General features: G+C 38.9%; 1 protein-coding gene across 1 annotated transcript; it reads left to right on the plus strand.

Moving 5' to 3' along the window:
* Positions 1 to 1,607: 1,607 nt before the first annotated feature.
* On the plus strand, positions 1,608 to 4,290 carry CCSAP (centriole, cilia and spindle-associated protein; the record flags this gene model as incomplete). The annotated part of the gene is made up of 2 exons (XM_010292318.1): positions 1,608 to 1,883; positions 3,712 to 4,290. Coding segments are annotated over 2 exons (450 nt in total), but the record flags the coding sequence as incomplete, so codon positions are not given.
* Positions 4,291 to 11,374: the final 7,084 nt, after the last annotated feature.

Here is an 11,374-nt window from a genome sequence, read left to right on the forward strand (position 1 = left end):
GAGCATTAGATGCTGTCTTCCGCTAGACACACAATGATACCTTCAAAGGTAGACACTTGAAGGGAATCACTTACTAGTGGACTACTATGCTGTTTAGGTTAATAAAAGGTCGATAAACATGTTGTCATGTACATAAAAGGCATCACTGGCCTAAGTCACAGAGACTTCAGATCACAATGTCTGCTTGTGCCTGCAATGCTTAGGGGTCATGCTCAGTGTCTAGCACACACCTCCAGCTTGTCCACACTACTGTTGAAGATATGCAGGATGGAGAACTAAAACGGGTTTCTGTGTGTTCACTTTTCCCCAAAATCATATTTCACTAAGGTACTGTAGGCAGTATCTTTGATTAGTATTAGCAGAATAGTTCAAAACCTCTTGTCACCAGTTTTACACCTTACAGATAGCAAAGGTGGGAAAAATCTTTGGCAACTCTTTTCCAGTTAGTAATTGCTATCCATGTGCACTCACTTGACTATATTTAATGAAGTTATAAAACAGACTTGTTCAAAACAACTTACAACCTTATTATAAAGCTAAAACTGTAAGGCATGAATTTCTTACCAGCCTTTCTCTTAAATTTATGAAGTCCTGCAGTGCTATACAGATACTGGCTTCCTTCATCTGAAGTCTAAGACGCAAATTTTATAAAAAGTGTTCAGGAAATGTCAAGACATGCTAGCTGTGGGGCACTGCAAACAAAAGAAAACTAGTTCTTCTGTAGCTTTACAATGCAAGAAGATTGGATCTTAGGGAACAGTTGTTTCCCTGTGTTTTTATTATGTTTTATATAATGCTGATCCAGCCTTCAGTGTCGATCTACATCTGCAAATTAACAATGATACAGACTTTTAACTTCTCCCTTGCAAACCCTGCTCTACATACCCAGGGCCTGGAGGACAAATGCTGGACCCTTGTTATGGAAAGTTTAAAAAGCATGTGGTGGGGAAATGAGCCTCGGAGGGTACTGCCTGCAGAGTGTAGTTCTTTAAGTGTAAAACATACTTCACAGAACAGATAGTAAGGGTGATGTCTATCACTATGTCTTTGCTTCATACTCCCCTCTGCTCTGTAAACAGAAAACCATAACCAGATGTATGTATAATCAGGGAGCTTGAAAATTAATCACTTTTTCCTTTCAGTGGAAGCTCATGAGGGATTTAATATTTCACGTACTCTTATCAGATGATCTCTGGCTGGCTGGCAGCATCTCCATGGCATTCAGCAGTCCATCTGTTTGTGCTGTCTGAAAGGTGGAAGTATGAAAGAGTGAAGGCAGAAGATCACTGGAAACAGTCTTACTACATGTGAAATGTAGCTCCATGCCTGGAGCTATTTGGTATCTGCAACCTCACTAGTGAAAGGCATGTTTGAGTATGTGAAAGATGATGTACAGAGGGATGGGCTTGGAAACACTGTAGTTGCTAAAGAAAGAATTAAGGCATTTAAGCAAGGTATACATCTGTTGCTAAGGAAGTAATGACTTCTTCCATTTCTAAATAAAAGCACAGCTTCAATGATGTATTAAGAGACGCTGTGCAAATCAGATGTTAATATGCTTTAAGCTCCCAATGACAACATAACTTTTTTTTTATTTAGAGAAAGACAGAGAAGATCAGGAGAAGCAGCAGAGGGAAGAGCAAGAAAAGGCTGTAGAACTCACTTCCGCAAAGGAAGCGGACAAAACCAGCCGTACAGGACGACGTCCGAGTCGAAGTGCCTTGTCCAGTCGTAATGATCGAAGATCAGCCAAAAGTCCTCAAAAGACAGATGCACCAAAGGAGAGTAAACATCCATTTGCTCTGTATGGGTGGGGAGAAAGACAGACAGATACTGGAAGCCAGAAAACTCATAATGTCTGTGCTTCTGCTTCGGCAAATGAAGTAAGTAAAAACTTCTGTTTTGTTAAATGGGCAGCAATTACTTAGTGCCTGGATAAGACGTATGTCTAATATAGATAAAACTTTCCAGGGATGCCTTTATTTGAATGCATGGAGATTGTAGCAATAAATTCTTAAAGTTAGAGCAATAAACCTGAAGAGGCTTGACCTGTCCAAATCAAATAGTTCTTAACTGTTAATTGGTTTTGAAAGTTCCCATGTCTGACGAATACTTCCAAGTTCTGATTACAACTTGGCTATCTTGTTTCTGGCTGTTACAGTGCTACCAGCAGAACTGGCTGTTGTAAATGTATTTCTGCATTCTGAACTTCATGAAAGCAAGAGAAAAGCAGCAGGCAGTTAGCACCAGGCATCCCACAGCAGGCAGGTACATAAACACTGGGGTAACACTTGTGCTGTGAAAGAGTGACTTTTCCTCGGGTGCTTCCTAAGAGTAGGAGCCTCACTGAGAAGATATGAATGCTTTGCTGCTAAAATGTCAACCAGGCTGACAGCAGGTTGCAGGGTTGATGCAATTATTAGCAAAACAGCACAAGTAAAATTCATGTAGTCATGTGCAGCACCAGAATTCTGCTGTAGTGGGGTCTGTTTCCTGGCTTAGCAAGAAACACTAAGCTTGGAGTGTTAAAACAGATCTATTTTATTTCTGTAGCCCTCCTAGGCTGGCAAAACATAGTCATTAATGTATCCCTGCCTGTGTCTTGTCTTTATCTTACTACTAAGGTAGAGCCTGAATCTATGACCCAAGATATCTGAGGATTAAGGTGTGTGGTGTTCTTGATGTGTAAGATAGAGCTGACTTCTGATGGGCTGTTTTGGAAGGGATTTGAAGCATAGTCTTTTCCTGGAGAGCTCAGCCCTTTGAGGGAAATGAGGAACTTGGGCCTTGCAGCTCTTGAAAGAAGCTGCCCTTCCTGAAAATGGATACTGTTACTGGATTGATAAGATTTGATCAGTGGTAGAAACAGCTGACTGGTGCTTTATGTTGAAGCCTAATAGAGGCTGATGCCTGTCTTGGAAAGTATAAATATCTCCGCTCAAGACTTTTAACATTTCTTATACTAGAAGCGGTTACTGCCCACTGCCCTCCCATAAGGTCTTGAATTTGCAGTGAATAGGCAGAATGCTTCTGAAACACTTCCAATTATGTAAGCCACTGAACACTGAAGTAGTGCTTTGTCTCTAAGAATGTTTCTTTAAGTGGGAATGGACTACTTACTGCCTGGCTAGGTCACTTTTGAATGTATGAAAGTTGTTACTTTCCCCTAATTGAGATGGGAAACTATTTTAAATCTGGAGATAAAAGCAAGCAAACAGAAGCTGGCTCTTAAGATTAAATTTGGGGAAAACAGAATTTCATAATATAAAAATGTATGTAGGTGTGCCTGCAGCATGTTCTCAAAATTAAGTTCATTGGTCCCTAGTAAGGAGTCTCTAGGGGTTGGTCTTACTAATACGGCTTAGGTTTTAAGGGATGCTTGGGCATATTGAGGGATGTTTAACAGCTTAAAGTGGTAGAAATAGAAGAATAGAAGTTTTTTGAATATGTCAGACAAACATTCAAGATTTTTTGAATTCTTTAGTAGTGTGAAATGGGAAAGATAATGCAGAACAGAACTTAAGACTTTTTCTAACAAATTTCTGTGCTTCTCTTCTGTTAGTGGTACAAATTACAGAGGGAAAATATAATCTTGCTAGCAAACCCTGTTTCTTCAGGATGGGGTCCGGCACAAATATGAAGTGATCCTCAGCTTACCTGGGGGGGTTCCTAGGCTGTGTTCCTGCTGTAATACTAACTCTGGTCTTTTAGATTCACGAATCTGCTCTACGAGCAAAGAACAGGAGACAAGTGGAAAAAAGGAAGCTGTCTCAGAGGAGAGTACGATCAGCAGAAGCAGAGAAAGCTTGGCGAATAAAGCCCTCCCCACCAGATAACCCCTGGATGACAGAGTATATGAGATGCTACTCGGCAAGAGCTCGGTGAATTTGGATTCCCTTAGGCATCTTCAGAATAAGTTACGCATATCAGGACACTAGTGCAAGGAACCAAACTACTTATGCAAGGTTTTTATAGGGAGTTTCCATCTGTTAAAATATCTGTTACAATATTTTTATCTTGGCTACCTACCTCACAGTGGGGTGTTATTGTTGGAGCCATAACCTTTGAAGAGGCTTTTAGATACAGCTACTCAAACTTTTAAACAATTCCCCTTTTGGGAATCTTTCTAATGCTTCAGCTGACTTGTTTTGGGGGTGGGGGGGAGAACCTTAGCACACAGGGAGTCAAAGCAAACACTTTCTTGATCTTGGTTACAATAACCTGTTGTCCCTTATTTTAGAAGTCCAGTTCATGGGGAGGTGGTGTTGGGGAAAGACTTTAAAGGTGTGATGGAGGTGCCTTTGCATTTATAGTACTATTTTATTTAATACTTATACCAAAATAAGTATATTAAGACAGACAACAGGAAAGTCAGTGGGTCTGGTAAACAGCACTAAAATGTAGATGCTTTAGGCAGGCAAATAGCAGTATTGTCTGTATATAGAAACTTTCAAAAAACCTTGTTTGATTAGTGAATCTGCTGATGCTAACCTTTATTGCTGTTTCTAAAGTCATTAAACTACTAATTTTCAGGGCACGAAACAGCTACAGGATTGTTTTGCTGTGTTGCAGTACCTGTTATACCAAATAACTGATGTAGACAATCACTATTTGATAGCTGCTGCTCAATAAGCAGTTGCTTGTTCTACTAGTATCAAGTTGTACCACTGTATTAAGCTTGTGTTTACACTTTAGGCTTAATCATGTAGATGCTGGTTTATTGAAGGAGAGGGCTGGCTCCTGTCTAGTGAAGTCTATTTTTAACACTTAAGAATACCTATTATGCTCAGTGGGTGTCAGAGTGCAATATGCATTCCATTTGGTGGTATTGTACAAGTATACTGTTAGAAGGTTTGAAACTTGAAAATCATGTTGATGAACCTGTAGATGAAGTCTTGAAGTATTCTGCCTCCTAAAATTGGTGCAGGACTCTTCACTATAGCAGGGTGAGGGCGAGGGTAAGGAGGAGAGGTGTACCCTCTAGTAAACAAGAATATATAATGGAGTTTGAACACTTGCTTTGTAGGTCCTACTTCTACGTAGTAAGACAGTCATTGTTTGTGAGATCCTCAGTGTTTCTTTCCCTCAAGCTGCTGTAAATTAATTTTTTCAGTTTGATAACTAAGCTTTAGGCAGATTATTACTGTAGTTGTGAGCTTCTAAGTTTTGTTCAGATGTGTTCTGTGTTAGCTATATATGTTGGTTATATCAGATTAATTGTTTTGAAGCTTGTGTTTTACAGACTGGACACCTTTTCACAGGAAGCACACTTGCACTTCTGCAGCAGAAACCTGCACTAGTCTTAGGTTCATTCCACAATCTCAGTGAGTAAGCACAACTCTAGAATTAATACTGCAAGAGAGTCACATGCCTAGTGAAAAGTTTGATTGAAGGTGTTACTGAAAAAGTAATCATGCAAAGGGACCAAGCACTGCTGCCTCCTAGTGTGAATTACATTACATCAGTAAAGGTTTCATTAATCTCAGTTTTAATCTTGCTAGGATGTCCTAGAATCCATGAAATTATAATCTGATTTTTACCTGCCTTTTAAGCATAAAGCTATAAAAATAGACAACTCTTCAGGCTACCTACTAGAGATCTTGCAGCTTTTAAGTCTGGTAATGTGAAATGTGAAGTAGTATGTTTTATGCATAGCAAAATCACAGTATTCCAACTTAAGTAAACCACAGGCTAGAACTTCCTGAACTTTAGAACAGTGCCCAAAGCTGAGACAAACTCTTCCAGAGGCTGCCTTTATTCCATATGAGATTCCTTTAATTTCCTTTTATGCTGTGTTTTCTTTTAAATAGCTGCTGTAAATATGTTTCAGTTGCTTCTGATGCTGTTTCAATTTGGAAATCCACTCTAGCTTTGAACAACAGTATCAAAGCACTGACTCGGTGTTTAACAGCCTTACTCAATAAAAACTCTGTTCCTGTTGCCCAGAATACCATATACACCTTGGGCCTTGTAGGCTTTATGTAACTGCAGCAGATGGACAGTGCCCTCTGCATTTTGTCACATTAAACAGCTTCCTTGATTGTGTAGGCCAGTACTCATCTTGCCATGCTTTCAAAGACAGCTTCTACAGTTCTTTCTTCCCACTGAGAATGAAGAAGCCAAGATGATTCTGTGCCTGCCTTAAGTATCCATTTTGGATAAGATGAATCTCCCATTAGATGTTGGTCTTTCCAATAAATATAGAAGGCTTAAATGTCTTCTGCCTTGGATACTGGGTACCAAATTCAAAACATCTCAAACAGGCTTGTTAGGTGTTCTACAGAACATAAGAATCTTCAACGGCATCAATGCTTCTGTGTACTGAGGAAATGATCTAGTTCTTATCCTTGTCTGGTCAAGAGCTGTTCCCCACTGGAACAATTTGGTGTAAGACAGTGGTGCTGCTAATAAGGTCATGTGAGTCATGGTCATGCTTTTTTCAAATGGTCTGTAGCTAAAAATAATCCTGGGTGCTATGCTGGTACTATCTTTTAAGTAATATAATGCCTGAAGTGAGGGGTAAATTATTCTACAAGTCAGGTAGCCTTCCTGCATTTTGGAATTATTTGACTAACAAAAGGCTAGTAGGCTTGCTTAGACTGTGAAATGGTATTGTTCTGATCACTGCAAGTTGTATATGCAAAATATTTGGCATGTGCCAGGCTGAACCTAGAAAACTGTTACTTTAGTGTTTTGGTGTTAAATGAAAAGCCAATTGTTTTGGAAAGCAGAACTTTTCAAGTGTAAAAACTTAAATATATTCCATAGATTCTTACAGGAGGTGGCTGTTTTGCATCAAATAGGGCTTGCTAAAAAATGGGAAACCTGTCACCCTATTAAGGAAGTTCTGAACTTTGTCTTGCATGGACTCTTGAATTCAGTCAAGTGATGAACACTGTTTGTATGAACACAGTAAATACTCAGTTGTCCAAAGTCTTTGTTAAGATAACTGTTTATTCCTTTTTCTTTCTGAAAGTACTTAGCTAAAAGTAAAACAAGACTTCTACAATGTGTAATGCTGCAATTTAACTATAGTGTTGTGAAGACTAGTGTTTACAATACAAAATGTTACAATGAAAACTGCATAAGAATGTCCCTGTAAAGTATAGTAGCATGCCTGTTCAGTCACTGCTTTTACATCTTTGCAACTATGAATTACAGACTTTTTCACTGGAAGCTGGGATAGTCAAGGTGATAGCTAAACATAGAGCCAAACTTAAAAAAAACTGAGGGACAGATCTGAATTTTGGTAAGAATTTTATACAGGTAGCAAATGTACATTTTAATCAAACTTTTAACATGTAGGGAAGTATATTTTTTATGGTATAATGCAGTGCCACTGAGTTCAGAGGCCTTCATAAAGGCGCCTCTGACTTTTTTCTTTTTACTGTGATAGGGACCAAAAGCTAGCAATCTGAGGGCCTTAAGTGTGGTAACCTAGATGTTCCAGTTTATTTTCTAGCTCAGTTAGTGCACTCAGCAGCAAAGCCATATGTGGAGCCTGATTCAACACCTTGACAGTAGCCCCTATAAAATTAGGGGTACAAGTGAATGGGAAGCTGCCTCAGCTTTTGTTAGCACTGAATTCACTTTAAAAACTATAGGGAAATACCATCTAAGCTTGAAGCAATATGTGTTTTTTAAAGTTTTTAAACAGTATTTCTTTTTAATGCTTCTGTATTGTCTATATTTAATAGTGTAGTGTCAACTTGTATATGTGAATAAAGTGAGTGACAAAGTGCCTTGACTGCTTGTACTCTGGCCTTTGGGGGTCTCAGGTTTTCCACTACAGGGTGCTTTAGTCTGCATGCAAATGGGGGCTTCTGCTTGTCCCATATACTCTCCTCTGGAAAGTAAGTGACAGACTTCTGTAATGACTGGTGTTGGGTAAAGGGTTAGAGTACAGCTGCAAGCCCAGCTGAGCACTGAGCTTGTCACCTGTGTTCTTAAAACCTTTTCCCAAGCTGACTGGCTTTTTCTACCACTAACAAGGGAAAAACAGAGCTTAAATGTAATAGCTGTCTGAAATGTAATAGCTGTCTGAAGTGCTATGCATGCTGAAGCCTTTGGGAATCTTAATTTAGAACTTTGTATGAAGAGAGTAACATGGGGGAAAAACAGGAAGCTGCATCAGTAAGAACAAGTATAATCTTGCAAATAGAAAAAGTTTAGCTATTAAAGGATGGCTACCCTGAAGTTCTATATGCTGCTGGTCCTACAGTAAATGAAGGAAATGATTAAAGCTACCTCATTTTTTTACACTCTGTAGACTTACACTGTATTTCTTAAACACTAAAAATCTTAATTCTTCCAGCATATAGAATATAATGCAAGCAAGTTGTGCAGAGTAATCGGGCTTTTTTTACAGCATTTGTTTTTTTAAGGACTTTTGGGAGCTGTGTACTTTTCAGGCATAAGATAACTAGTTGAATACAAAGAGTGGACAAGAGATGGGTCAACTGTGAATTGCCTGATAGCCTGGAAAAGTTGTAAGTGCAAACACATTCTGTATTTTCCCCTTGTTTAGCTTTTCTAAAGTGTTAAACTTCTGAAGCTACATCCTCCAAGAGATCAAGACAGATGCATCTTGGAGATAAGGCAAGTAAGTGCACCTTTGCAGCCATAACCTCTTGAGGTCACACAGAAGGGATGTGATGTATTTTTCCTCAGCAGTGTTGCAGGGTTGGGGCCTTTGCATGCAACAGGCAAAGGGGCCACCAGCAAGTGCAATGAAATTTCCTGGGAAATAACATTGGCACACTCTGGCTCCTTTAGCTGCTGCTGCTTTCCTAGCCCCATACTGACTATGCAATGAATTAAGCAGAAGTCTTTTTTGCAGAAGTTTTTAAGACCATCTAACTCTCATGTTACAGGCTTCACTTAGAAGGCAAAACTTCTACAAGTAAAGAGAATTTGCTGTAAGACACCTAGAAAATCAAGAAAGATTCTTTATTTGGTGCTAGATACAAGCATTAAATGAAACAGTGTTGGCCAACAGACTGATTAAAAGACAAGACTAGAGCCTTTAAGATGGTATTTAAATCTTTTAAAGGTCTGAACAGCTAAAGCTCCACAACCAATAAATCCTAGGATATATGTACCTAGTATTATTTAAAAAACTCCAAGCCATCTTGCTTTGAAGTAAGAATTTTACACTAAAAACATATACAATTTAACCTATTACTGTTTAGGTGAGCTATGTTTGGTTTGCTGTGTGAACTATAATGCTAAAGCTCGATATCTACTCTAGGGGCTGTTATTGGCATAATGTTTATTTTTAGAAGTAAAAAAAACCCTCAGAGGAGAAATAGTAAATAATACAGCTTGCACTGGTGAGAGCTATTCCTTCCAATAGTATTGCCCTCAGGAGCTGCTATTTTGAAGTTTTTTTAGTTGCAATACTATAAACCATACACATTAACCTGGTCAATGTGTATACAGTAAAAAATAGTAAAAAAAAATATCAAAACTCATAATAGCACTAGTCTTCCAAAGGAAAGTTTGATCAACAGCCCATGCCACTTCAACCATTCTAGCAGTGACAGGAGAGACACCTTCAGCTTTACTTGTGCTCTTTATCAGTCCCAGCTGATAAAGTGCTCAGCTTTCACTTTTGTCTGTCTACCACAAAACCTGACTATATTGTGGTAAGGGGAGAACAGGTTCTCCCATACCTCATCTTTTCCCAGCATTCCAGAAGTGGTTTGGGGTTTTGGAACCATCACACTCCCCTCGTCAGCTCTGGCAGAAACACAACACATCTCAGCTAATAATATACCATTTGGACTGGTGGAAGAGACAACTACATCAAACATGTACTTCCCAGGACTTGCTTTTTGTAATTCCAGTTCTGAGTAGTGGAAGCCAAAATAGATTGAGTGAGGATTAAGACAAGTAAGTTTCTTTGGAGTTCTTTGATGTTCTGGTAAATGCAGGGTAAAGCTGATTCAAAAACACATTATGCTCTTACCAGGATGAGAACATTCCTTGGAAATAACTGTTACCAGTTATGTAACAAATCCAATCCTAAATGAGATACTTAGAGAGATAACTTAAGTCTTTGCACCCAACAGCCTTTTTAAAACTAAACCTAGGCTTTTCAAGTACAAAGCAAATTCCACTCCTTTTAATCCAGAGATGACCTAAGGTATATAATTTCAGATAAGATCCATTTGAACCAAAAACTATTTCCTTCATACTGACATTTTAAACACAATTCTAATTCCATGAAAGATAGTATACCTCTGTGTAGCATTCTTGCTTTGCTCTTGTGCTTTAACTGCCCTCTAAATCACAGCATCAGTTCAGTTTACTGGTTTAGTTTTTAAACATGCATTTGACAAGTGACCCTTAATAGAAAAGATTTTATAAAAAATAAAAAGCATGCTTGACCTTGGAATTTCAATACTGGGTTTCTGATCAAATTACTTTGTTAATTTGCACTTCCAAGGAGACATCCCATTTTTAGCTACTTGTATAACTAAAAATGTCACTAGTGATTTTCATCAGCACAAGTGAAATTGCACCCCTCCACTGGTTGAATTCAGCTACTTCCAGAAACACTAGCTTAGTTCTGCAGCTCCTTATCTGGCAAAACAAAAGCCACAGGTCTCTTACCTGATCAGTTGTCATAGCACTGTAAAAATGATATGCAATGCTTGCAGTTCACAGTCCTCCCTCTCAGACCCTCTGCAAGTATCTTCCTCTTCTGTCTCCCGCTCTGAGGAAGGAGGACAGGATTCCTAATCTCTTGCCCTGTGCCTCTTCCCCACAATAGAAAGAGGGCAGGAAAGAAAGTCCAAATTGTGTGTTTTAACATAGGGAAACAAAAAAAATATCAGCACCAAGTCTGAAATTCCCCTTGAGTTTCACAGGAAGAAAGAATGACTCAAGTAAGTACACTTGTTTTTTTCCTCCCATCACCTGAGTCCGTCAGGGGCAATGTGGACAGCATTACATACACTGCACTCACATGGAATTCAAAGGTAGAGCTCCAGCAAGACAGACTGCAAGTTCCCAGTCTTAATTTAAAAATTCAAGTTCTTAATTGTACTTTCTGAATGTTTAAGAAAAAGAAATTTAAATACTAATTTATTTCATACATTCAGGATACTTTGGAAGAACCCATTTGGGTTCGGTTTGTACCTCACCAGGTATGCTTCAACAGAGATCATACTTCCACAGCTGATTGATCTGTTTGTGATAAGAGATTAGGAGAACTCTTGCTGTGATAATTCTCCATGAGCCCATGCCCTTGCCCTAGAATTACACCACACAGTTCTGTTCACATATACATTCCACCTTCATGATGCCAGTGCTATACAAAACATCAGGACTGAGAAAAAATAAACCCAAGTCAGTTAACAGCCATTTG

The sequence above is a fragment of the Phaethon lepturus genome, unplaced genomic scaffold (assembly GCF_000687285.1).
Source record: "Phaethon lepturus isolate BGI_N335 unplaced genomic scaffold, ASM68728v1 scaffold26838, whole genome shotgun sequence".
Lineage (NCBI taxonomy): Eukaryota > Metazoa > Chordata > Aves > Phaethontiformes > Phaethontidae > Phaethon > Phaethon lepturus.